Below are 27,933 nucleotides of genomic sequence, written 5' to 3' on the forward strand. Positions count from 1 at the left end.
ACGAATAGATTCAAATGCATAGAATTTAATATATTGTCAAATTTATTTGGAAATATGCATGTAACAAAATATTGAATTTGAAATGAATTATCTGTTTTTAACTACAAATATAATTTTATCATATCTCACTTTCATTCAAACTTAAGAGTGTCATTTTCAACAAGAAAATAGCCACAACTACACTTAAAAATATTTTAACTTGATACTTATATTGTATAACTTTTGATGAAATTAAATGTTAAGAGGTTCATTTAAGTTTGTAAGGAAACATAAATACAACGTTCAAAATAAATAACAAAAATTTTGTGTAGTTAGGAGCTCCGCGTCATGCAAATAAAGGAAAGTTAAACTTTTCAGTATACGGCTGCAATAATTAGAGAGGAAAATGTTATTTATTCATTACTTTAAATTCCCGTTTGGAGAAAATAAATCGAAAAGTGCTATACCGAAAGTATAAAGTTGAAGTTCAATATCGCTTGTCAAGTAGGTTCAAGAACAAAATAAAAAAAAAAAGAAAATTTGTTTTCTTGAACCTACTTTTTTTCAGAAAAGTATACATACATACAATATTATTATATTATAAAAATAAAATTTTTTAGTCCTTGAGTATAAATTACTGAAATATTTTTTTAGTTAATTAATTTTTTCATGCGAAGAAATATTTAATTGTTAAAATCACGAGAACATAATATATTATATTTATGTATTCCAAAAGCTTATGTTAAAGATCGACTATATGCTATTCAATATGCCCAAAAATTTTACTGCAATAGGAGAGCATTACAAAAACACAATTTAACTAATGTAGGTATTATCACAATAAGTTATGTTCATAAACTATATTAATGGGAAACAAATATTTATCATTTAATGATATGCAACTATTTTCCTTTGAGGTAAAAATTGAGGTATATTTAATGTAATAAGTAAATCCTCTCATAAAATTTACTGAAACTAATATTCTTCATTGTCCGTCATATTATGATTCCAAACAGTTTAAATAAACTGAAACGTGAAATAAAATAGTAAGGTTAACCATGAGGTGTGGAAGAAATTAGAGATTACTTTGTAAAATGTTTAAAAAATTTCTCATGAAATATTGTGATTATTATGTTCGTACATAATGTAAAAAAAAAATTCAATACATGAAATTCAACACATACTTTGTATTGCAAGTTATTAAACATATATTTTAAAAACACATGTGCGTATCTAAGTCGAATTGTTATGTAATACATGATGAACATTACCGATACAACTTCCCTTACAAATAACTTTCACCCAAAGATAAGGCCGCGGACAAATTAGGTATACACACTGGTCACACGAGGAGCTGAAATAAGTCATATAAGAAAGTCGGCCGGAGTAATTCTTTTCAAGCCAAAGCTAAAAGTAATGGATGTTGTTTGTCTAAAGCAGGCAGTGAAATGACATACAAGTTTACAGAATAGCCATATAAGATCTTTGACGCTTCTTATCCCGTCAGTGGACTGTACGCGAAGAACCAACTGCATCATGGTCCGCCGCCAGTTTTATATTTACGTATGAATACACTTGTAAACGTTGGTTTGTATACTTATGTATGTTGCCGACATCGATAGGTATTCTTTGGCAGCTCGATTTGGATTCATTCGAACACGTTTGCGCTAAACACGACATATTTTTATATGAGAGTGACACCGCGCACTGAAAAAAGTTGCAGGTCTGTAACGCAACAGTGATACAAATATTACATAGTTCGAACATTTTCTGGAGCACGACATTCACTTTGGGTAATGCTAAGCTACTTGATAGGTACCCTTTACCCGCTTTAAAAGTGATAACTTAAAAAAAAAGTGTACATGAAAGCAGACTCAGCCATATGTTTATTGCTGTTGTATTTGTCATAAACCTACCCTACGTTCAATACGGCCTGTAAGTAGAACCATGTTTTTTTTACTTGTGTACAAGCTGTGGTTGTAAAGCGAATTTATATTCTTAGTTAACTAACGTCTATCATAACATATTTGGAATAAGGCTACCTTAATTTTTTTTCTAGATTGTTATATTGTTATATATATAGGTATTACTTAAACGGAAATATCTGGTAATAAAAATAAATGAAAAAAAGCATGAAAGGTTAAGGATTATTTTTTTCAACAACAAATAATTTATGGTTTAACTGCTTTGTGTACTATATAAAAACAGAACAAACTTTCAAAATTTCAAAATTTCTTTGATTATCCGTTATAGTTATGTTTGGTTTTAACTCATAAATATTTAAGTTGATTGCCAACGTCACGAATGTACAATAATTTATTTCACACCGCTCCGGGTTGCAGGTAAAGTAACAGGCGTGCAATTTGATCAGAAACGCGTTCTACTTATTCAGGCCCTTTAATTGGGCGTGATGGACCATGTGCCAAATATGTAACAATTATAAGTAGGTGAAGTATAAAAAAATAAAGAACTTGAATGCAAAATAATGCATCTAACAAAAATAATTTGCAAGGTTCTTTCGTAGATGTTGTAATGTGTGGGCAATATTTACTTAATTTTGGTTTTTGGATAAATTAATTGTGGTTTAAAATTTTTTAATAATTTTGTATAATTGCTGTAAAAAATTTATTTCCTGCCCTTATTAATAAATTGAGCTGTAGAAATAAGTTTATCTGAAAATTTACGTCATCTTTATTAAACATTGCCACTAATTATACTTTTTAACTTCAAAATGGTTTTTGAATTTTGTAATTAATAACGTTCCATCCATAACTACATATGTGAGCGATCGGTCACTGACCTCATCTTCAATCCTCCTCGTGATTCCTGCGCCAGGAGGAACATTTACATAATTCTGACTAGCTTATTTAATATAGAAATTCCCTAGTTTTTATTTTTTATTTATCATTCCATGAACATTTTTAAAACAGTGCAGACAATCAGATATCTATCTAACCAAAAAGCATAGCAAAATGACATTTAGTTTTCAAAATACGATTTTTCTTTTAATTTAAGATACATTTTATATAAAACCTACATTTTTAAGTATCAAAACTTTTGTAAATAGTTAACCATTTGGTTAATACCAGTATAAAATTTTTCCCCGGCATTGTAAGATGTGTAAAATCATTTTGGAAAACTAAAATAATTTTAAAAAATATTGGGTAGTATAATAATTGTTTCTTGAATTTTTATTAAAAATAAAAGGAAAAACAAAGAAGTGTATTTTCATGTTAAAAATTAAATATAAATTTTGTCGAATTAGCTAGCGAGACTGTAAAGCCACCAATAAATAGTTTGTAGGACAACTTTCAATGTGTTGATTGATTAGTTTCAATACTTTATTTCGTATTACATGATCTAGTATGGTAAGCTTTAGGATATTTGTAGTTTAAACAAAAGCAATGTTTTAGAGATACACGAATATAGTCACAGAGTAAGTCGAGCACATGGTACTGTGGCGAGGCACACTAAAAGCAATTCTGAGAATTTCTTTCGGTCACGGGATTATCTTTTACCGGTGCCGGTTGTGGGTTGTCTCCCTCTCACGCACGCACGCACGCACACACAGGTAGCCTGACTCCCCTCCGGGAACGGGTTCCTCCACCACGCTACCTGATCTGTGGCCTGCGAGCTGGCTTCGCCGAGCGGCAGCACGAGACGGCGGAAAACTTTCAGGATTTGCGGAAATTGTGGAAAAGATATCTCGGAATTCAAAGCGATGACTATATGTTTTAAATACATGAATTTCTTCAGAAAAAAATTATCTTTTTTTCTAGACTTGTACTTTTTTTCTGTCATTCTCCTAAGCAGTATAAAATGGCCCCAAAGTTGGACAAGTTGGTGATTTTTTATTTCATATTTTGATAGAAAAAAACAAAAATGTAAAAGTATACAGACAATTCGTGTATTATCTTCTCGTGGGTGAAAAATTTTCAGATTCGTAGTGTCGATTAATAAAGTCCCATCATTATTTTAAAAACATAGTGTTCCGCTAACTTCTGATGCTACTAGGGAGGCCCCTTAAGGTGTAAATGTCATGTTCCAATCTGCCATCACCCAGACTGTGAAAGAAATTTTTTTTCCAGATGGTGTTTCAGAGCATAGTCATACACACTATAAAATGGTGTTTGCAAGCTTGCTTAGTGTTGGCTTGCCATTCGCTAGGATTCTGCCATGTTCGGGGATGTCCGTCGCTCGATTCCTGTGATTGGTAGCTTGTCAAACATGATCGGTAACCTAGGTTTTCAAAATCTGCAATCCTGCCTGATATTTCGTTGGTTGTAAACCAGAAGTGTCGCCTACCAGAATTACCAACTGTCTTCGGGAGCCATATTTTGTATAGTTTATAATAGTATTTTAAAATAAGTTGAAACATATTTTACAAGTTTGAATTTTCACATTTGTTTGTTTGTTACTAGTTTCAAATATAGAGATCTAGGCCATCTATGAGGATGTTGGAGGCTTTATTATCATTATTTCATTCAAGAAAACAGAAAAGGTAAGTTAAAATTTAAAATTTTGTTCAGCGAAAGTTCAGAAAAAGTGAAGGCCATTGTACAGGGTGTCCATGAAAGAATGTCCCAGTTTCAATGGTATATTATAACAGTTTAATTTAGACTGTTTACAACAAATCATACATCAAATTGAAGGTAAACTTACAAATGTTCAATATGTGCACCTTTAGTTATACCATAAATATCCAACTCAAAAGCCAAATTCTTCCCACACTTTGGTTAACAAGTCCCGAGTAATAGGAGCAATAGCCTCTTCAATTCTGTGTCTCAACTCCGGCAAATCATTAGGTAGCGGCGGAACATAGACATGATCTTTAATAAAGCCTCACAGAAAAAAAAATTAGCATGGCGTTATGAAAAAGAGCTCTGTCGTCTCGACCGTTACGCCCAATCCAGCGGTCAGGGACATCAACCGCTCTCGTACAAAGAGATTCCAATGGGGAGGGGCTTCATCTCGAAATCACAGATTCACTCTTAGCGAAGTGCAGGACACAAAATGCTTTACACTCATGAGTCGCCATTTTTGCGTTGGTGGCGCTGGAAGCGAGAAAACAACGAAGCAGTACTCGTGCATGTGCTTATCTAACTTTTTAATCGTGGCCCGGAGTGGAAACCCTACAACGCTCACGGTACTTGTGCATGGGAGACGGGAGTGTCTGAGGGCCGGGGTGTGCCGCAGAGTACCCCGAGTCGTCGCCGGCCATCGAGGACCTGCGGGTGTGCGTGGGCAAGACGGACCTGCGCGAGGACCTGGTGGCCAGCCTGAAGGAGTGCATGGTGGCGCGCCTGCTGCACCCGGGGGTCAACACCCCCGACGTGGTCACCGCCTACGTGGCGGCCATCAAGACGCTGCGCCAGCTGGACCCCACCGGCGTGCTGCTGGAGACCGTCACCAAGCCCGTCAGGTCTGGGAGAACAGGTCATGACGGTCCCTGAAAGTCCTCTCGACTTGTTTGGATCTTAGAAAAGGTCATGAAGGACCCTGAAAGTTCTCTTGAACAGTCACGAATTTTAGAAAAGTTCATGAAGGTCCCTGAAAGCCCTCTTGAAAAGTAAAGAATCTTAGAGCAGGTCATGAAGGTCCCTGAAAGTTCTCTCGACTTGTTTGGATCTTAAAACAATTTTACTTTCCAAATTTTTCAGAAACCGTATCATTTTTCCTGTGAGCTTCAATGGTGACAAATAGCAATGCAGTAGTACCACTCTCTTCACCTTCATAAACTGCTTCCAGCCTGAGGCCCGATCAGTAAAGTAAATTGACTCCCTCTTCCTCTGTCACTCCACCATTCCTCCTCCTTCACTCTGTTCCTCCCGCACTCCTTTAACTTATCTGCTCTTACCACCTTCTCCTTGGTCTTCCTTGGGGTCTTCTTCATTATGTCTTTCAACTCCATCATTTTCCTAGACAGCCTTTCTTTTTCCCATCCTCTGCACATTCAAGTCCTGTACTCCTGCTGTTGCTTGCACCATCCTGCTTCGTAACTGCCAACATACTCCTGATTAATTCCGTCCATATTGCCCTGATCTCCCCAGCATCTCTCCTGTGTGCAGTCCAAGTGTCTGTGTTGCGTGTGATGACGTCATCGCGGCTGTACACGGAAGCGTGTGTGGTGGGCGGCAGGCGCTACCTGCGCGACCGGGACGACACGGTGCGCTGCGTGGTGAGCAGCCTGACGGAGGACGGGCCGGCCGACCTGGGGGACGAGCTGGCCCACGGGGGCCCCAAGGACGCGGACGAGGGCTGCCCCGCGGGCGACGCCGAGGACTGGGAGGCGTGGGAGCCCGACCCCGTGGACGCCGACCCCTGTGAGTGCGACCTACACCTCCACAGTTACCGTATTTACTCGTGTATAGTGTGCACCACGATTTTTGCAACAAATTCCAAAGAAAAAAATTTATAATTTTTTTTCCCCATAAATAAATTTTACTAACGTTTTGTGGTACCTGTTAAGTAATTGCTTAAGAAACAAATGATTATTTACATTGATGTGTGGTGATGTGTCAGGAATATACTTAAATACTCTTCCACCTGAAAGCGAAACTTTTGTGGCATACTGTACCATCTGAAACGACCGAGCAAGCTAAACTCTGCTGTGTAGAAGGAAGATAATGAAGCGCTGTATCGTCAAAACTGGTACAAGGGCGGGAGGGAGGCAGGCAGGAACGGGACTATGCCATCAAGTAACCTTGACAGTTGACAGGACTAAACACCACCACTCCCGTCACCCTTGCTAAGCTGGCGCGGAGGACTAGATGACTCACCTCACCTGCACACGTGTGTGTGTGTGTGTGTGTGTGTGTACGAGAGACCAGGTTGTGTGTGTGTGTGTGTGTGTGTGTGAAAGAGAGGCCTCGTTGCTTGTGCGTATGTGTGGGGTCACCCATCACCCGGCAGTTAACGACTACCACTCCTCCTCCCCGCCTCAACTTTTTTTCCCGTGTATAGCACGCATCCTTGATTTTTTTCCTTGAGGGAAAAAAGGGCGTGCTATACACGAGTATATACGGTATTCTCTTCCGACAAAAAAAAATATTTTTATGTACGTGTGTTAGAAGTAATGCTTACTCGGCGTGATGAAATACTAACTTTAATTTTATGTACATGCATTTTATTAATAGAAATAAATTAATATAAGGATAGGAGTGATATTAGAAATACGGTTGGTAAAGTATACATTCAATCAAATTAAAAAATCTAAATAAATTCTCAAGATTCATTATTACAGTAATAATAAACAAGTGTATAAAATTAATTATTTAATTAAAAAAATTATCAAGAGAAATTATATTTAATAATAATGAAAATCAATAAATATGCTGAAAGTTTATTCTAATTTATTAATTTTAATTTTTTTAAAAATAATGCAGTAATATGTAATTTATAATGAGAATAAATTATACATACGAGAACATAACCTTGCTGATATAACAGTTGAAAAAGTTGATAAATAGAATTGCATGTAATATGAAATTCGTTCTACACTATTCAATGCTGGATGCATTTAGTTAAAAATATTCATAATATTGTCGCTGCATGGAAAAATAGCAAATATTTAATTAATCATTTGGTAATATTGGAGAACATAAATAATTTATGTACAGTATGTTCTTAAAATGTTCCAGAAGTTTATAGAAGTTTTCAGAATATTTCTAGAATAAATAGTTACTTCGAAATCTACCTACGCCTGTAGGCTATGCCTAAAGGGATTTTTTTTTTGCTGCTGTAAATTTGGTGGTGTTAATTCAGGAATACTATCAAATAAGCTAAATAGCATTTATGTTGGTAATTAGCAAAGAAAATAGTATATAAAGTGTAAATTAGCCATAAAAAAACATCTATTGCCAGATGATAATTTTTCCGGCCCCTACCCATTGGTTGATTTCGTATGGATTGACCCAAATTATTTGTAAAAATTCATCAGGAACAAAAAATGTAATTTTGATCATGGAAAGTCATGGTAAAGTCAGAAAATTTTTTTCTCCAGTTTGTGTGGACATCGTGTAATGAGCCCTCATGAATTGTTTCTCACTTGCAGCCAACACGTCGAAAAGTCGCCGCACCTCGGACATCATCTCGATGCTGGTGAACGTGTACGGCAGCAAGGAGGTGTTTGTGAACGAGTACCGCATCTTGCTGGCCGACAGACTGCTCACACAAACCAGCTTCGACACGGACAAGGAGATTAGGTACTTGGAGCTGTTGAAGCTCAGGTAGGTTGGGACGACGGCGGGAACTTTGTCACGTGCCCCGTAGTTTGGTTTCGGTTTTAATAAAAAAATTAAAAAAAAAAAAAAAAATTGATCTGTTTCAGATTCGGAGAAAGTCAAATGCACTACTGCGAGGTTATGTTGAAGGATCTGTACGATTCGAAACGAATCAATGCCCATCTCTTGTCAGAGCCTACTTTCCAGCTGGATAAACTGGTACGAATGTTTCAGACGAATGAGATAGTTCTAGGGATGGGCTAGTTGAATCTTCGAAGCCTTGAATCCCATTGAGTCTCTAGTGTTTTAAAGATTTGAGAATTGAAGAAGAATATTCAGTGACATGAAGTATATTCAAAAATTCAACTGTGACAATTATGATGTTTACTAAGTCTATTTAACTTTTTTTGTACCTATCCTATTTCAGTCTCTTAAGTGTATCTTTAATGTGTAATTATTAGGGACAAGTTTATATGGTTTTCTTTTTAGGCTAATTTTTGTTTTTAAAAACAACAGATTTCAGTGTTATTGTTATGAATTTTGTTTATCTGTAACTATAGCACATTATGAAATAAATATCACACTTAAATATGACTAATCTATATTTATTTTTTTTATTTTTGTCTGTTTGGAAAATGTACTAATGTCATAATGTAAAACTGAGTTACTGGATAAAGATAAAAGTAAAAAAAAAAACATATTTTTAGTACATACATTTTGGTACAATCTTCCTGCTAAAAAAAATTAAATTTATTGAGTTTACTATTTAAACAATTAGATTTTGATGATTAGATTAATTTTTTGGTATAAATGCTAATTAATTTTATTATTTTAGTTGCATTTTGGTGTTTTATGGTGTGCTAACTTGAATTTTGTTGTTATATGTTGTTAGCTGTTTACACGTTTTTCGGTGTTATTTCAGTTTTATTGCAATTCCCCATATGATCTTGTCACTAATAATAATGTTAGTAAAATCACAATATGTATTGATTCAGGGAACTTATTTTGTGAAATTAAAATTTAAAGAATTGACTGTTTTGATGCCACAATCAATATTTTTCATTTCTTGTACATTATTTTATTTTTGGCCATTCAGACCTAGATTCTGATTTGAGGAGTAACATATTTACCCGCGTAGAGGTCGCAGATTTTATGCTGATTTTTTGTTTAGTAAAATGTGAAAGTTTCCATTTTGGGTAAAAAAAAAAATTAACATTGCACTGTTGTGGTTGATTATATGCTTAAATAACTAGCCTCTGTTGGTTTTTAATAAATATGTCACGAGTAAATATAAATAGTTTAATTGAAATATCTCAGCATCACGAACTGCGCTGTTTAACGTCTGCCGCCTGTCGGGCGGCTACTTGGCTGGGGTCTGTCCCGGGCTTCACTCGGCAAGAGGGGGAATATGAAAATAAACCAGCCAGAGAGAGAGGGGAGGGGGGAAAAGGGAGTGCATGTGTGTGTGTGTGTTTGAGTGTGTGTGGCCACGCAGCAGTGTTGATGGTGCTTGTACACAATTACCACGTCTATCTCGACAGGTTTTTGTGACGCAGCTGTGTCCAAACATTCTTTTTGCGTGAGATTTCCTACGCTTTCTAGTGCAACATTTCATTCATGAAAAAACTTCTGTTAAGGGTGTGCTTGTTTTTAATTAAAAAAAAAAAAAAAAACTGGCAAAAAAATTGACAAGGAAATAGCTTGATGTCTTTTCTCTCTTGGAGGAGACAGGAAGGGAAACATGGGTATTGTTTGTTAGATAGTGCTAGTGTGAAGGGGGAGGGGGGAGGAAGGGCTATAGAGGATGGAGAGGGGGAAGCCGAAGGACAGCAGTGCCTGTTACGTGGCAATAAGTTGAGACACGGACCATAAAGACTTCACTCGTATTCTACTGGAGACAGTTTTATGGCGCGACTCATGAGGGCGAACCTTAATGTGAAAATGTTAGATTTTTTACCCAAAATTAAGGGTGCGACCAATACGAAGGGGCGACTCTTCTGCGGGTAAATACGGTAGATTCAATGTTTTATTTGTAGAGACCTGCAAAATGCGCGGTTTCGATGGCCTTCAGGATAGACTGCACATACCCCTGTACACTCGGGCAAATAACGCAATTTCATTGGCTGCCGACTTGTAAGTCGTCTCAGCTGGTTTGTCTGTGATTCGATCCTTCTTTGGTTTTATAACTGGTTGAGATTCGTCCAGATGAACAGTAAGCCAAAAGCAAAATTATCTAAGAGGTATATGTGTTTGAATTCTAGCCTATCACCGAATGAATCCGCAAATTTTGCAGGTCTCTATCTATTTGCTTTCTGTTATTAAAATTTGAAGTTCAGACTCAAGAAAATTAGAATTTTACCAGTCACTAGTTAATTCTGGAAATGTTTGTAACAAAGACTTTCGTGACTGCCAGCTGTTTTACTGCCATGTTACAGGAGTTTCCAACGTCTGCTAAGATCCTCTCCGCCCAGTTTTGGCCTCCGTTCAAGGAGGAGACCTTGGAGTTGCCGCCATTCGTCAAGGAACATCTGGACCTGTTCACCAAAGCTTTTGAGACTTTGAAAGTGAGATGCAGATAAGTTTGGAGTTGAAATAATCAATGAGTAATTGTTTTACTTTACATCACTTCATTAAACCATACTTGAGATACCTATAATTTCAAAAAATAACATATTTTTTTGTCATTATATACTGTAAACTTTTAAATAACTGCATTTCTGGGTGGGACTGACATTATGAACATTTGAGAACAATGGCTAAGTCATTGGCTAGGGCCATTATAACATAAGTTTTTAAATTTTATGATTTTGCATTTTGGTGCATTTTGACAGTTCAGATAACAGCATTGTTAGCATTTAGCATTTATATATTATAAAATAAATTTAAATGTACAATAAAAACATCATTCATTAGCAAACTGTTATTTTCATATAAAATGAATTTAAGATCATTTGTGACAGCATCACTGTCGAAACAAATGAAAGAATAAAATTCCACTAAAATTAAAAACATATACATATATGATACAACAAAAAAATACCAATAAATATATTGGGTTCACATATATCCATTGAAAGACAACATAGAACACACTTTCACAGTTTAAATTTTCATCCTGTTGTGGTGGTTTGTCACAATTTGATACTCAAATACACACTTAAAAACACAAAATCTGATACATATACTGAAATTTACGGAGCATTGATGCGTTCTTGTGCATGATTGTCACACTATACTATTTGTTGTGGTGTAACAGTATCCAGAAAATGAATTATTGACTCCAGTGCAAAAAAAAAAAACAATAGCTGACTGCACTGTGGTACATGTTTTGTAAAAAAAACGAACGTATTATAATTGCAGTGCAATTTGAATAAGCATTAGTATGAGTTACAATCTTGTGGTCATTTGTAAAAAAAAAAAGACTAGTCGGAGCGGCGTTCAAGGCATTTCCTCCTGGAGATCTGGAATGGAGGAATAGAAACTCTGGATAATTTTACCACGAACAGAGCCATGCCATATGAACACAAAAGGGATATCCTTCAGGATCTTTAATGCAGTGGTTTCCCCATTACCTTCTGCTTCCTAATGCTGTTGACCATTTGTGGGTTCTTCAGCCTTTTGGACCGTTTCCTGCCCCTAGGACAATAAAGTTCCCTAACCTCTACCTGCTCTTCCTCCCTCGAACAGGCTGTTGGCACTTGGTAGAGGGTACATATCTTCTTTTCCCGGAAGATATTCATTTACTATCCGCCTGCATATAACAACAGTGTTAAAAACAGCCTCGTTGCTTCCTTTCTACCGCAGGAAGTTGAATGTCATTGAATCTGAGACTGTAAAGCTGTTTCCCTGTTTCTTTGGAACTTTAGAGAGCTAAAAGTAATCTGTAGGAAAATTATTTCATTTTACTTTTGTATTTGGGATTACATAGTTTACAAATTTTCCTGGGGAAAAAAAAATTTGTTCTTGCAATTATCAAAAAATAACTGTCTCTACTTAAGACATCTCAGTCACCATTGAACAGGTAAACTGTTCTATCTGTACAAAGTCCATTGTAAAACAGTTATGTACTTTATTTTTGTATTTTTTGATACTTAATGTTTTGCTTTTTCTCATGTCTGAGACGATTTCCAGGCTATAAAATGTCATCTCGGCACTCGTGCTTGAAGTGCTGTTCCTCACGGCAGTTCTGTCGCAGGGCAACCGGACTCTCTCGTGGAAGCACCACCTGGGCTCGGTGAACCTGGAGATTGCGCTCAAGGACAGGAAGCTGTCCATGAGCGTGACGCCCGTCCAAGCCACCATCATCTGGCACTTCCAGGACAAGAGTGAGTGTGGAGGCGGACTGCCACGCGTCAGGGACAAGATTACATGTGCTGAATTGTGATGAAACTGATATAACACTGAAAAGCATGCTAAATCACCACGTAACACCGAAATGAGAGTTATTACACATGTAGCACTGAAATGCAAGTTAGATCATGGAATTAAGTAGCATTTAACCCAAACTAAATTCAAATTATACATAAAGGAATCTTTTAGTGTTTGGAATTCAAGGAATGTCATTTCCAAACAAAAAATTCTATTAAAGTGCATAGATCAGTAAAATTAATTTAATTAGTTTTTTTTGTGTTCATCTCTTATTGAATCAATTCTAAAACATAAATACTCACTAATTTATTTTTATTACAGTTTTAGATGAAGTTCAAATGACTGCAAGTGTTAAATAATTTTCACTCTAATTTAATTTCACTCTTTAATTTAGTCTCTGGGAGACCTCAAAAATGGTTTATGATACAAGGTATAAAATGTGATAAATGTTTTTAAATGATAACCAAACTTAAAATTTAGATAATGGAAAGATTTTCAAACCCTTCAATATTTGCAAATGATTGTAAGTGTTCAGTTCACATTCGATTCACATCCAAAAGTTGCAATTTGCAAGCCCCTAAATCCAGCTCTTGAACTTAACCGTTTTAATTAAGTCTTTAGTTGTGCGTGTTTAAATCTATAACCATTTTCTTGTTACGTCGGATCTCTCCAGTTCTATGCTGCAAATTACTTCGATTCTACAACTAAACACTTTTGGACATTCCAGCAAAATTATCCAACCGACACTAGCTGCTTGATCAAGTGAATGTTGTTCTTGTCCGCAGAATCTATGCTCATGTAATTCGTTGTGAAACAAATTAACTCTGTCTTATTGGTCAAAATATCTCTAATAATACTGGTATTTGAATTGCACAACAGTCCTTCCTTGTCTGATCCAGTCCTCGGGTGTCCCAGATGATGCCACGTGTTTTGGTGTCCCTCAGCACCCAGCAAAGTGCTCCATTTCCCCACGGTAAGCGACAGCTAATCAGGGCACAGCTGGCTCCTTCTACCCAAGTTCGGTCGACCTGTTTCCTGCGAGACCTTTATCTTATTGTATTCTACTGAAATCTGGCGTGTTTGACATCAAGAATAATTTTTGAAGTGAAACTTCTTTGCTGAGAGGGATACAATTTTCTAGGGTTACGAAAAATTCCGATGGCACAAGGGCAACATTTAGGTACGTGTAGTGGGAGAACCAGTGGAGGAGGAGACGGCAGGGGAGAGGTAGTAAATGACACAGCATTTGCAATCTTGCACATTTACATGTTTGCATACTCACATACTTTACTCTCGCTGTTCAGACTGCGTATTAGTGTGTGCAATTTTGTGTTAGTAACATTGATTAGACCTCAACGTAATCATTGCTTCTGAGAAGTCTCTGAATACTTCAAGTTTTTTATTTCCCGTGCTGCTGTGTAGTGGCAACCATTATCCAACATCCTCTGCCAATAGTTGGCAGCCCTGAACTTCCAGCCGGAAGTCAGTCGTATTTTTCATCAAGGCGGTGAGTAGTACTATGGTGTAGCCTCACGGTTAAATTGTTGTATTATAATGGCATCTATAATCATTATCGTATACAGTCCACTCGGTCATTGTGCTATAACACTCACATTCATTACATTTGCATACTTTACACTTGGACACCTCTCCCCTGCCGTCTCATCTACCAGTTCCCCCACCACGTACCTAACTGTTCCCCCTCGTGCGATCTGAGCTTTCTTGACGCCTGAGAGGTGTAGCCCTCTCAGCAAGGAACGCACTGTTAGCGAGCAGGGTGGTATCACCCTGGCAACGGTGGTTGCTAGTTGCTCTCGTGCATGAGGCGTGAGGCGTGAGGCGTGCCTGGTGTTCCAGACCAGTGGACGATCGAGGAGCTGAGCCAGGTCATGCACGTGCCCTCCACCATGCTCAGGAGGAAGATCGCCTTCTGGCAGTCCCAGGTAGGCCTCGCTCCGTGTGATCTTGTTTCCAAAATACATAATTATTGTGAACTGGGGTTCGGTCCTTCTCCCCATTGACGAGGGAAAAAAAAACAATTTGCCGTTGAAAACCAACACTGCATTTAACAAAATAGTGTACTTTGCACTAGTGATGGCTGATCCTGATCCATTTACCAAAACATTTCTTTAACATATCCAATAACCTATACAAAACTAATAAATTGCTTCTTGTAAATAATCACAGTGCAAGTCTCCAGAAATGTTATATTTTTAAGTAATAAGTCAGTACCTTTATAGAATTATTCATTATATTTTAAGGATTTTTGGTTGATGACAAAATAAATATTTTACCACATAAAATTTGTGCGTAACACAATACATATTATGCCTTTGACTAATAATGAACACAACCTTCAAGTACTGTTACAGTTACTAAATTACAGTAAAGTCGCAGTAAAATATGCCTATGGAACAGTAAACGGGTAAATATAAAATACTGGTGACACCTGATTGGATGACATTATTGTATCTTTTTTACCTATGAGTATCAGTTTTTTTAAGTGTCTGTTGAAAATGATTATATCAGAAACCCATAAAATTGGGAATATCAGTAGATACAATTCTAAAACAGTTACATTGGTGCATCACTTTAATACATATTACTACTGGCTTGGTAAAATAAATCCAAGTTTCACCTGCAAGTCTGCCAAGAGGTGTTATGCTGTAAACATTTGGTTGTTCTGTTCGGTTTTTCTCTCAGTGACGAAGATTGATGATAAAACTGAAACTAGACAATGTGGTTCTGTCAGACTTCAATAAATATGTTGCAAGCAGTAAAGCACTCTTGTGAGAGAGTTATCAACCCTTTAATTTGGTTTGATCGTGGACGGCTAATGTGTCGGGAGTAATGATGGCAGCTGTTGCGTAGGAACTCTCAAGTGAGACTGTGACTTCCAGCCAGGATGTGAGGGACTACACGGCGTGCAGACTCTCTGATTGCCTCTCGACTCTGTTAGTCGCTTGCAGAGGGGCTGTGACGATCGAGCGGTCAGGTCACTCGCGGCTCTCCGAGGCGATCCGGGTTCCGTTCCAGATGGCAGTCACACCTCATTTTTTTTTCCAAGTGGGAAAAATGTATCGGACATGAGCGAGTGGATTTCTCGCAGTAGGAATTACAGTTAAACCTCTCTGAAACGACCCCTCACGGTTCCCAGGAATAGGGTCGAAATAGAGGGGGGGTCGTAATAGATGTTTTCCGAAATTTTCAGTTCATTTCCAAACACCCCCCCCCCCCCCCCTCCCTTCCCAAACTGCTACTCGCTAACCAGCCATACAATGGCAGGATGCTGTCACTCACAATACTAGACAGCTTTGCTTTAAACCCACTTCAACCTTCATGACAAGTCCGTCGCCCTACAGGCCACCTCCAAAGAAAATATGTGTTAGTTAACATGTACGTTTTCTGATTTCTGTAGTTAAATACACTAGAACCCCGATGTCACGAACCCGGGATTTAACGAAGCAGTGATTTTACGAATACATTCTCGGGAACCGTCAAAAAATTGGACATTTTGACCAAAATGTGAAAATCAGAAAAAAATATTTAAAAAAAAAAAGAAATGAAAGATCATTAAAATCTGTTAATTTTAACACACAGCGTATTTTTGTGTCAGCTTTAATACTTCCAATAATGTTCATGTAAGAATAACAGAAAAATAATGGGACATTTCCTTTAAAAATATGGCAGCTGTAAGTTCTGCAACGCTAGTGGGCGCACACGAAGCTCGCCTGGCTGGCGGCAGCGGCTTCATGACGCATAAGCTCACTCCTCCCTCCCCTCGTAACATTCTTCAAGGCTAGCTCATCCCTCCCAGACACACAAACCATCTAGTGTCCTCCCTTATAACACCCCAACCTCGCTTCCTTTGAAAAACATTCGGTGAGAAAATGCTCATTTCACCCTCCCTTCTCCCGTAAAATTGGGCTTTTATGAATGGGGTACTAAAGCGGTGAGGGAGGGGTCAAAATATGTCACTTTTCACACCAAGTTCGAGTTCAGTAATCTCTGGCAAGGAATTTACAAGCTTTCAAACTTAAATATAAATGTATTTTAATAGCAAGGGTCCTATGAAAAGGAATATACCAAATAAAATCAAGCTGCTGTCACCAAACAAAGCATAAAACGGCCCAATGTGTGGTCGCTTCGTTATTGCTCGCGCGAGAGGTGAGACGTGGAATGTTAGAAGAAAGATAAATGCGAGGGAGACAGACGGCAGCCAGTGTGTTTCCTGCGTGGGCAATAAGTGGTGTAGCCTTTTTTTGTTTATGCTGGGTGAAGCAACCTTTTTCTATCAACCCACGGGAAAAGATAATTGCTTGAGCTGTCAAAATAAAAATCGTTGCGGCAGTTAAAAAGTCGAGGCGGGCGTGCATCCAGTCGGTCCTGTGTATTGTCAACCGATAGTAATCAAAATAAAGAGAAATCCAGCAGGTAGCTTTCTTTGCCTTAACTGCGTACCACACTAGACACTCGCAAAAAGCTAAACGTAAACACGTTGCCACAAAAACATTTATCTGCACCCTGCCGGCAAAGGGACGTGGAATGGGGGTTGTCAAGCGCTGACAGCAGTCGACAGGAAGTGGTATCTATTTTTAGATATGCGCTGCCTACAGCAGTACAGCACTCAGCAAGAGAAACGCAGTAACACACTACTCACCACAAGAAACTTATTTTCTGTCAGATTTTCTTCGGATTTTTGGCAATTTTTCACGGTTCCTTGAAATCGGGTTGTAATAGGGAGGTGGTCGCAATAAATGGAGTCGCAACAAAAAGGTTTTACTGTACTTCAGTTTCCCCACCCTTTCATTCCGTCAGCGCAGTGGTGATAGATGTACGTACTAACTTGTTGGCAAAAGTACCGTCTTTGAGGGTCCTGTGCCATGTACCAACCAGACATTGTCTTCATATGCAAGAATACCAACGTTCTGCCATTGACCATTTATTCATATTTTTGTGTTATCATCAAAAATAAATTTCGGTAATAATAATTAACAATTGCAACATTGCTTATAATTATCATCAACCGCTTTATCATCACCGTCAGCTGCTTCCAGCCTGTGGCCGTGTCAGCAAAGTAAAATTCCTTCACTTTGTCACTCCACCATTCTTCCTCCTTTACTCTGTTCCATTCTCCTTCTCTCTCCTGCACTCCTTTAACTATCTGCTCTTCCCACCTCCTCCTTGGTCTTCCTTGAGGACTTCTTCCTGTGTACGTCAACTCTATCATTTTCCTAGGCAGCGTCTATTTTCCCATTCTCTGGACATGGCCATACCATCTCTTTCTCACATTTTCAATGAGATTATTCAAGTCCTGTACTCCTGCTGTTGCTTGCATCGTCTCATTCCTGGTCCTGTCTCACCTCGTGCCTGCCAACATACTCCTGATTAACTTCATCCAAAATAATGGAAGCTGACGCCTATTCGGATTACCATATTTTCCAATTAGCCAAAAAATTATCATAATGCAACATCTGTACGAGTGTTTGGTGATCATGTAACAGAGACTATAACATTTTTTACAACCACAAAATTACTAAAAAATTTAATGATTTGGTGAAAACTTTTAAAAACTATTTAATTTAATATTAAATTTTACCCTATATTGTTAAAAATGTTTTTTTTTTATTTATAAATATACATACATATATTTTCTTTCTTTTTTGTATAATTTTGTGTTGTCTGTAGTTATTGGTGTTTATTGTCTGTAAAGTTGGTTTACGGACGGCAGTTTAATGTGACGTCATAACAAAACATTGATGAAATGATTGCATACTTTTATGAATAAAATTGAATCATTTTTATTGAACTATCACTATTTTGTATGGATACAAAGAAGGAGTGAAATGAAATAAAAAATTTAATTGATAAATTTACTTTTATTTGCACTCATTAATTCAAATATGTTTATTACTTTAACGAAGAGATTATTTTAACTATAACTTTAATACATGTTTGCTATTTAACTTCTTCCAATCTGTGTTATTCTGTTAAGGATAGGCCGATGATAGGAAAAGTAGGAAACGAATGGGAGTGTTTCTAGTTTAATGTGCCTTGAAAAAGTAAAATCGATGGTTGTTCCAATCGAGTGGAAGAGAGATAGATGCGGCGCAAGCGTACAATGAGCGTAACGGGACAATTTTGCGTGCGTGCAGCCGGCGTTCATCGATCTATTAGACGTCACGTCAAAAATAAATATGTAAATAAATAAGTAACTGAACGAGCAGTTGTGGATGAGCTGTGGTGCGTGGGGCACATCGGCTGTGCAGGGGCTGCTGCGGGAGGTGTGCACGGACTCGTTCCTGCTGGTGGAGGACAACCCCACCAGGTCGCGCTGCCTGGTGCCCAGCGACGTGGCTTGCGAGGACGACGAGGCGGAGAGCGCCATGGCGTCGGCCCACGACCAGCGCGAGGAGGAGCTGCAGGTACGGCCTTCATTCTCGGTAGTGGCGCTAGAACAAACATTCCTACTTGCCACTATGACCAACTTCTGCATTACCAAGTAAATCCAGGACCTAATATATCCGATATTCATAATATGGTATGTAAGCATATATGTACTAAAGGGTAATGTGAATTTGTTAACATTGATTTAGTAGAGATTTCAATTGGTTTTGACATTTCTTTATTTGATGGCCAAACAATAACTGAAAATGACCTTGAATCGGTTCACCAGGTATTGCTTAACTTTTATTCTGCTTAGGAAATCGCCATCATGCTACCTGTCTATTACTACTATAAAGCTTAGTACACTCTGTTTCATTTCTTGAGCACAAAAGTGAAACTAAATGATTTACAAAATAGTGAGCGCTGATTCCAATCTGAAATGTGGACTTCACTGACGTACAAATTTATGGGATTTCTCTTTGATGGGGTTAAAGTTTGTAAACATGTATATAATTTATACAGGTATGTACTAAAATTGGGGCAGTAATATATATATGTAAAAAAGTATTTTTTGTTCATACTCTGTTTTGAATAATTTTTGGTTTGATTTAAAAAAAATAGATTTAAAATATTTTTATGGACATACTAGCTGCAGTACCCGGGCTGAACACAGGGTGAAGGGGACCTTTTTCGACACAAACAAACTAAAATTGATGGTGCGTTAAAAATTCAAGGCAACTCTATCTATTGACGAAGTTAAGAACAAAACTGTTATTAGCGCCTTTATTTTGCTAGCCGCTGCGAGCTCCACTAAGCGATCTGGTCTCACCAAGGAGAAAAATATGAATTTGCCAGACCTTACTATGTGTATGATCCTGTGTCAGACATAGAGAAATGACACTCACTATTTGTATGTCTATGACCTATATTTTTTCTGTTATAAAATGAAATTATATCACTTTTTCACTCCCTTAGGGATGAAATTTCATATTAATATTAATAGTATCTGGTCTATGTGTTAATCCAGGTTATGAGCTCGCTGTAGATCAAATTTCATCCAGATCCGTTCAGCCGTTCTGGCGTGTTTGAGTAACAAACATACATCCATTCAAACTTTTACATTTATAATATTAGTGGGATACTAGTTCTGATTTTCATTGTTTGCTGTAGATAAACCAAAAGAATGGACATAAAAGATGAATACTCAAACACTCAGATAAACATTCTTGTGGTTTCTCTATGACGTACAGTGAATATGAGCACTGGCATAGTAGGTATGTCTATATAAATGTTTTTAAAACAATCTTCCCTAGTGCAAGAATCATTCAAAGAACGTATTTAAAATAAAATCCTAACAAAAGCCCACTAGTTTGACGCCGTTCCCGCTGCCTGTCTTAAAATTATTACATTTAAATTACGTGAACAAGGATTTCGACTTGAGGGCGGGGTTCTGCAGGCAGGGAAGCGTCGACAAAAGGCCCCCCGGGCTGTTTTGGCCACCCAGGATGCCGTAGTGATTGAAAGCACACGTAAACGTAACTGGTTTTATTGACACGTCACACGATACAGTACTTCACCTGGTACAGTACATCTTCACGTAACTGGCCGTATCATCGTCAACCTTCTCATCTCCGCACACACGGCCCTCGAATGGCGGTACTGATTCACGTCTAGCGGAATTCCTGAGGACTACCCCACCGAGGGTCGCGGGCTACCCTGAGATTGATAGTGGTGACGAAGGCACGTGGCAAATTTAGCTGTTAAGGAGAGTGGTAGTCCGGACGGTGAGATATAAGGATAGCTAACGAGTCACTTAATAAATGGCTTAGACAAAACACTGAAATTATACACTACGCCAGGCTGATGGCGGAAACTAATACTAACATCGAGGGTTCGTCCTCGTGGTGGCGTGGGGCCACGTTAAGCTGGGTGCGGGCGGTGGTACCTGACGTGTAACTCACTCGCGACCGCGGCACGTCCCAGGGACTGATGCGTTAGAGAGTCAATATTCGCTTTAGGCGCAATGCCGCCCCGCGTGGGCAAAGTTCAATTCTCCTGTCGGAGTTATTAAGGCGTGAAGCGCTGGCACCTCGGCGGGCTGCCCAAAACAATAGAAATACGTGTTACACTAAACGACTCGTGGGCGAGTCACACACATTTAGTAAAAAAACGTACGACACGTCATACGGTCGATTTAGGACCGGCCGTGGAGCGGAAGAACACGGATTTGGAAATATTACCTATTGAAGCTACATGCTGTTTCTGGCGCGGGGCTGCCGGCCCTGGTGAGTGCTGTAAGGCTACTGACGACTCTCCCTGGCAACCCGGCCAGGGAGGGGAGGAAAAACCCGCGGGAAAAATACGGAGCGCGGGAAGATGTTGACGGCCAGTTTTGTGATATCAAAACATTTACATTACCATTAAATAATTATTTAAGACTATTCAATACATAAAAGGTTTTAGTTAGTTCTTTTAATTATAAATGCATGTGCACTATATCTCAGATGCGCATTGCCACACCCGGCCGGACGCTTTGCACAACACAGCCGGCCGTCACTAGCGTCACGCTGTTCGATGCACTGCACTTCCTATGCTGCTCGGCACGCGCGGGCGTGTTCGTTATACATGCCCTAATTCAGGTGTTGAGGACACATAACGGCCTGTGCTCTCAGAGGGAGCATCGACGGCGGCGTCAAGTTAGTATGCAGTCCTTGTCTACTCATGGCTAGCATGTTCTACACAAGCCCACAAGTTGAGGTGTAAGTAGCTATAGAGCTGGCCGTAATGTATAGTGACAAAAATAGGGAATCAATTTCGAACTAAATTTTTTCATAAATTATTAAGTCAAAGTGAAGGAACTATTTTTCTTAATTATTGTGCCATCCTTATTGTGTTTACATAAGTGTGTAAGCATGTTTTTCATTCCCAGTCTACAAGAATGATGATATTTCCAAAAATGTTCTGATAAGCCTGAATAGATGGTGCATTGGCATTTCCATTAAGTCAGTGTGCTGTAAGAATTATTTTTTTTGCAGCAGCAGCAGTTATTTCAAAATTTGTTTGTTTGGAATGTGGACTGTTTAAAACATGTCCGTGCCATATTGACTGAATCACGGCTGCAAAACGAACATTGATATTTGCTGACAGCAGAAGCGAGTGGTACTACTGTAGCTAGTTGTGCAGGAAGTTCAAATGAAGATTAAGCTCGACTTAGATCATTTACACATGCACATCAACAGTCATTTTGATGTAACACTGTTCCTCTAGTCCAAACACTGTATAATGGTTCTATATTATGCTACAGCATGCCTCAGCCTTAGTTAGCAGTGTGCATTTTAATGGGTATTTACTGTCTCTTTCCAACGCTCTATATCTACTATTAGCGCAGTCCTTGTTTAGATTTGTTCTGTTGCCGGATACATTTAAACAGAGACTAAAATTTTAGTCACAAATTTATAGTGAGTGAAAATTTTTAAAAATGCTTTTGAAACATTGTAATTTAAAAAAAAAAAATTGTAATGGGAAATTTATAAATACACTTTCTTGTTATTTTTCAACAAGTGTACCATCTTATGGGGGTGCGGCGTTTGTCCTAAAATCGTTTGTCCTAAAGCGTTTATCCTAATTTAGTTTGTCCTAAAAATTAGGACAAACGACTTTAGGACAAACGACTTTAGGACAAACGGCTTTAGGACAAACGAATTTTAGGACAAACGACGGAACAGCTTCAGAATATTTTCACTCTGAGTTTTAGGACAAACGACTTTAGGACAAACGACATTAGGACAAACGACTTTAGGACAAACGACATTAGGACAAACGACTTTTAGGACAAATGACGGTTCCAGTATCGATAAATCCTTACTCTGAGTTTTAGGACAAACGACTTTAGGACAAACGACATTAGGACAAACGACTTTAGGACAAACGACATTAGGATAAACGACTTTAGGACAAACGACATTAGGATAAACGACTTTAGGACAAACGACATTAGGACAAACGACTTTAGGACAAACGACATTAGGACAAACGACTTTAGGACAAACGACTTTAGGACAAACGACCTTTAGGACAAATGATTTTAGGACAAACAACATTATGAAAAACCAAGTTAGGACAAATGACTTTAGGACAAAAAACTTTGAGTCAAACTATTTTATTTGAAAACCACAGAGCATGTGAGAACTTACAGTAAAATAAAACGTTTGAAAAAATAATGTTATATACTGGGGAAACACTTTACATTCTATGTAAAAAAATTCAGCGTTTACGATTGTTACCATTTTTAGACATCTAGGAATGGACGACTACGGTTTCAACGACCTAAATCTGTATTTTATTTCGCCATCTTGGTTCCGCCATATTTAACCCCTTAACATATTAACCCGAGTATATTCGTTTTTTTACATTTGGCACGTAATTATTAACCCGAGTTTACTCGTTCGACTAACAAAAACGTGCGTCTGATTATATTATTTCGAGTTTTCTCGAATGAGTAACATGAGCTCTCGCTAGATGTCGTGGTAGGTATTGTCAGCCTTTGAAACAGACTTCCAGTAGTTTTATGGTACCCACTAGATGTCAGGGCAGATTCGATCCATCACGGTACCCTACTTACACGCGTTCGCCGTTTGTGTTTGAAAAATTGTACATTAGATGTCTCTAATAGTACTATTATGAATTTATGATGTTCCCGCCAATGTTTATATATTTTAGCTGAGGTGTCAACATTACTGTAATGTGAATAATAGAAATTGTTCAAAATGAGTGATTCCGACAGTGAAGGAAGCGACGTGAGTGATCTTGATAAATTGGGATCTGATAGTAGCGACAATTATAATGACATTTCAAGCTCAGAAGAATCAGGTAGTGAAGATATATCTGGCAGAATGTGGTGTGAGATAAACTGTAGTTTGCCAACTATCTCTCCTCCAAGATACCCATTTACAGGTAAACCAGGCGTCAATGTAAATGTAAATGTTGACGATAATTTTCTTCGTTATTTTCTCTTATTTTTTGATAATGATTTGGCTGAACTCATAGCTACAGAAACGAACCGTTTTGCATCACAGTACATTCAAACACATCCTCAAACAAAATGGAAACCAACAAACAAAGAGGAAATCTATGTTTTTCTTGCACTAGTTGTGGCTCAAAGCATAGTCAAAAAACCTACATATCAAATGTACTGGGCTAAGAACCCAATATTTGACACACCATTTTTTAGGAAAACCATGCCATTTCGCAGATTTGTTCAGCTGAAACAGTTTCTTCATTTTGTGGATAATGAGTCATATGATGCAGCCACCCATCCAAACCCTAAACTGAACAAAATATGGCCTATATATATTCATTTGCAAAATAAATTTTCTGAACTTTACACTCCAGAAAAAGATGAAAGCAGTACATGAAAGAGAACAGTAGATGAAAGCCTTATGTTATATAAAGGGCGTCTAGGTTGGAAACAGTACTTACCTCTCAAAAGGGCGCGGTTCGGAATAAAGTCATTCATGTTATGTGAATCGTCAAGTGGATATGTATATTCCTTCGTAATTTACACCGGACGAGGAACCAATTTTGATGATGAATACAAAGGCTTGCCAATGTCGTCACAAGTAGTTATGTCATTAGTGAAACCTCTTCTTGGGAAAGGTTATTGTGTCATTACTGACAATTTTTATACCTCACCACAGCTATCAGATATGTTGCTATCACATCGAACCGATTCTTATGGGACTGTGAAAACGACAAGAAAAGAAATGCCACCAGAATTGCGGAAACAAAAATTGCCGAAAGGCAGTGTCATTGCTTTCCAAAGAGGTAAACTATTGGCATTGACGTGGATGGACAAAAAACCAGTCACAATGTTGTCTACAATCCACAATTCTGAAATGAAAAGTGTTACAATCTATGGACAACAGCACATAAAACCACAAGTTGTGTTAGATTACAACAGTACAATGGGAGGTGTGGACATTGTTGACCAGCGCACAACAGACTATGCAGTACCCAGGAAGAGGGGGAAAAAATACTATAAGAAGATTTTTTTCCATTTAGTGGACCTAGCAATATGGAATTCATTTTTGTTATATTCAAAGTTGGGAGGGAAGCAGTCACATTTGGAGTACAGAGAGGCTGTTGTCAAAAATTTGATTGAACAGTTTCACAAGCCAACAATGTCGCCAGGACGAGGTAGGCCTGGAAAATCAACGAATCCACTGAGAATGACTGAACGTCACTTTCCAGCTACGATCCCGCCAACTGACAAAAAAAGCAATCCTACACGCCAGTGTGCAATGTGCAGCAGGGTGACAGATGCACGGGGGAAAAAAATACGGCGTGAAACACGGTACATGTGTGAAGACTGTGGTGTGCCACTGTGTGTAGTGCCGTGCTTCAGAGTTTATCATACAACAGCAGACATTTAGGCAGAAATTAGTTAGGCTTACAGTCAGAGTGAAATGCATTCAAGAATAACTTCACAAATGTCAATACAGACTCGTGACATTATTCAGCTACTGTATTCAAATAAAAATTCTTCTATTTATTGTGCTGTGAAAAAAACTGAATGTCTCACATAAAAACTTTGTTATTTGTAAAGAATGACATCCTTGACATTACAATGATTTTTTTTTGTATTTGTGAATGTTCAGCTATTGCAATTAGTGTATACTGTACAAACCTTGTGAGGTAAATTTTTATACGAAGATCTATTCGGACTGACAACATTTACATATCATATGTACATATTTTGTTTTTCATGTTATTCAGGCAATTTTATAAAAGTAGATGTAATTTTGTAAAAGAAATATGGTATGTTGCAAAAGTTATTTCATTGGTTTCTATGTAAGCTTATACTATATCTGGCTAATGTTATAAATATTTTTAGTAATCTTAGTGAATATTAGCACTGACGAGTATACACGGGTTAGGAAACCAGTGTCCATTCAAAATGACATGATGGTGTGATAAATGTGAAATTTTAATGTATTTTGTGTGGTATGTCCATTTGCATATTGAATAGGTAAAATATATTGCTGCACAAATGTGATTTTCAGATAACTACTTTTGAGAAATAATTCTAACCATGCTGAACATTACTAATGTTGTTATAATAACTTCCAATTTGTGTTAAATGTTTTTATCTAAATATTTATCTATTTAATTATATTCCATGAATATTTATAATGTATTTACATATATTTCAGCAATGACGAGTATACTCGGGTTAGTAAAACAGTGTGCATTAAAAATTACATAATTTTGTAAAAAATGTAAAAACGTATGTTTTACATGTGGTACGTTTATTTGCATATTAAAAACAATAGATTACTGCAATAAAACCAATTTTAAAAAATGGTTTTTTTTAGACACATATATCTAGCCATAATATATATGTTAAGGGGTTAAATCAAGCGCCCCCCTCATTATGATGAAATTTTCGTCATGACCGCCATATCGAATTTTTCTGTTCCACTGGAGACCACCATCTTGGATGCTGTCGACTTTGTTTCTGTTGTTTGTTCCTAGATAGCGCCAGCATAGCTCTTGATTTTTTTTTGTTATTCTGGAGACCGCCATCTTGGATACCGTTTACTTTGTTTCTGCTGTTTGTTCCTAGAGAGCGCCAGCGTCGATCTTTATCTTTTTTTGTTCTTCTGGAGGCCACCATTTGGATACCATTGACTTTATTTTTGATGTTTGTTCATAGAGAGCGCCAGCGGCGCTCTGATATATCACATAAGGTCGATGTTCCTTTACCTACCATAGCTATTATGAACCTTATCGACATATTAAATTAATTTTTTTTTAAAAAAATACATTGGAAGCGCTGTGATTCGAACCATTGCAGCTCTGATCTCTAGGTTGGAAAACATGCGTCTTGAACCGCACGGCCATCGAGAAATTTACCAGACTGAGGATTAAATAAGGTATATATAAAAATAACATGCATAATCGAACTTGTAATTTTTTTTATTTGAAGTAATAATAGCACCACCTGTTCGAGACAGAACCACCATCATGTATTAAGACAAAACTGTTGCAATCATCGTTATGGTCACCATCTTGAATATCCGTAATATTTATGTTAGAAAATCGGGAAAACATTTAAAAATCATTAAAAAATTAATCAATCGAATTAAATAATAAAAATTTTAAAAAAAGTTACACTTTACGTTACGGTCGCCATCTTGAAAATACATAATTTTAATGCTAGAGATTCGAGAAAAATTCCAAAATTCATTTTAAAAAAAATTCCTTATTAGAATACTGATTACTTAGTTCGATTCCTGTACTTGGTTCGAAACTGGTAAGAGCAAAAGAAACAACAGATCCTTCCTCCACAGAAGCCACCTACAGACTGATCTACCGCCACCAATAGCAAGGTATATATATCGTCAGCTGGAATGATGACATGTCCGCCATCTTGTCTTCATCCGCTAGAAACCACCATCTTGTTTTCGTCTGCTAGAGTGTGCTGATACCATGTTAGTATAATATTCTGTTCACCATAACTTTGTCCTCAACTGTTGGCATTGAACTTTTACCTTGACCTTGAAATTTGACCTTGACGTTGATTATTGACTTTTACCTTGATGACAATCATGGATCCGCCATTTTGCGTTCAGTACATGCTACCAGGAGCTACCACCTGCTAGAGGTCATTGCCACCATCTTGTTTTCGTCTGCTGGAGGACACCATCTTGTGTGTGTACTCGTCTTATAGAGTACATTACCATCATACTTGTCTAAATTTTACCCGCTAGAGTGCAGTAATCATTTATTATTACTGAAGTGCCTGCCATCTTAAAATTTGGGCGCCATCTTGGAATCGTGTAATTATTTAGCTAGAAATTCGGGAAAAAATTCCAAAATTCATTAAAAAATTCACTCTTTAAAGTAATGATTTATATATCAATTCCTGTTCTTGGTTCGATCCTTGGATGATGCAAAATAATAATTTTATATAAAA

At 37.6% G+C, this 27,933-nt stretch overlaps 1 protein-coding gene across 1 annotated transcript in view; it reads left to right on the top strand.

The window, feature by feature from the left end:
• Positions 1-27,933, top strand: part of LOC134538464 (anaphase-promoting complex subunit 2) — a 54,241-nt gene that overhangs the window by 16,617 nt on the left and 9,691 nt on the right. The window contains exons 6-13 of the mRNA XM_063379796.1: positions 5,176-5,401; positions 6,118-6,302; positions 8,033-8,207; positions 8,309-8,420; positions 10,637-10,765; positions 12,397-12,526; positions 14,427-14,512; positions 18,839-18,994. Of these exons, the coding sequence (XP_063235866.1) occupies positions 5,176-5,401; positions 6,118-6,302; positions 8,033-8,207; positions 8,309-8,420; positions 10,637-10,765; positions 12,397-12,526; positions 14,427-14,512; positions 18,839-18,994 (1,199 nt within the window). The remainder of the gene's footprint in view (positions 1-5,175; positions 5,402-6,117; positions 6,303-8,032; positions 8,208-8,308; positions 8,421-10,636; positions 10,766-12,396; positions 12,527-14,426; positions 14,513-18,838; positions 18,995-27,933) is intronic.

Source organism: Bacillus rossius, chromosome 13 (assembly GCF_032445375.1).
Source record: "Bacillus rossius redtenbacheri isolate Brsri chromosome 13, Brsri_v3, whole genome shotgun sequence".
Taxonomy (NCBI): Eukaryota; Metazoa; Arthropoda; class Insecta; order Phasmatodea; family Bacillidae; genus Bacillus; species Bacillus rossius.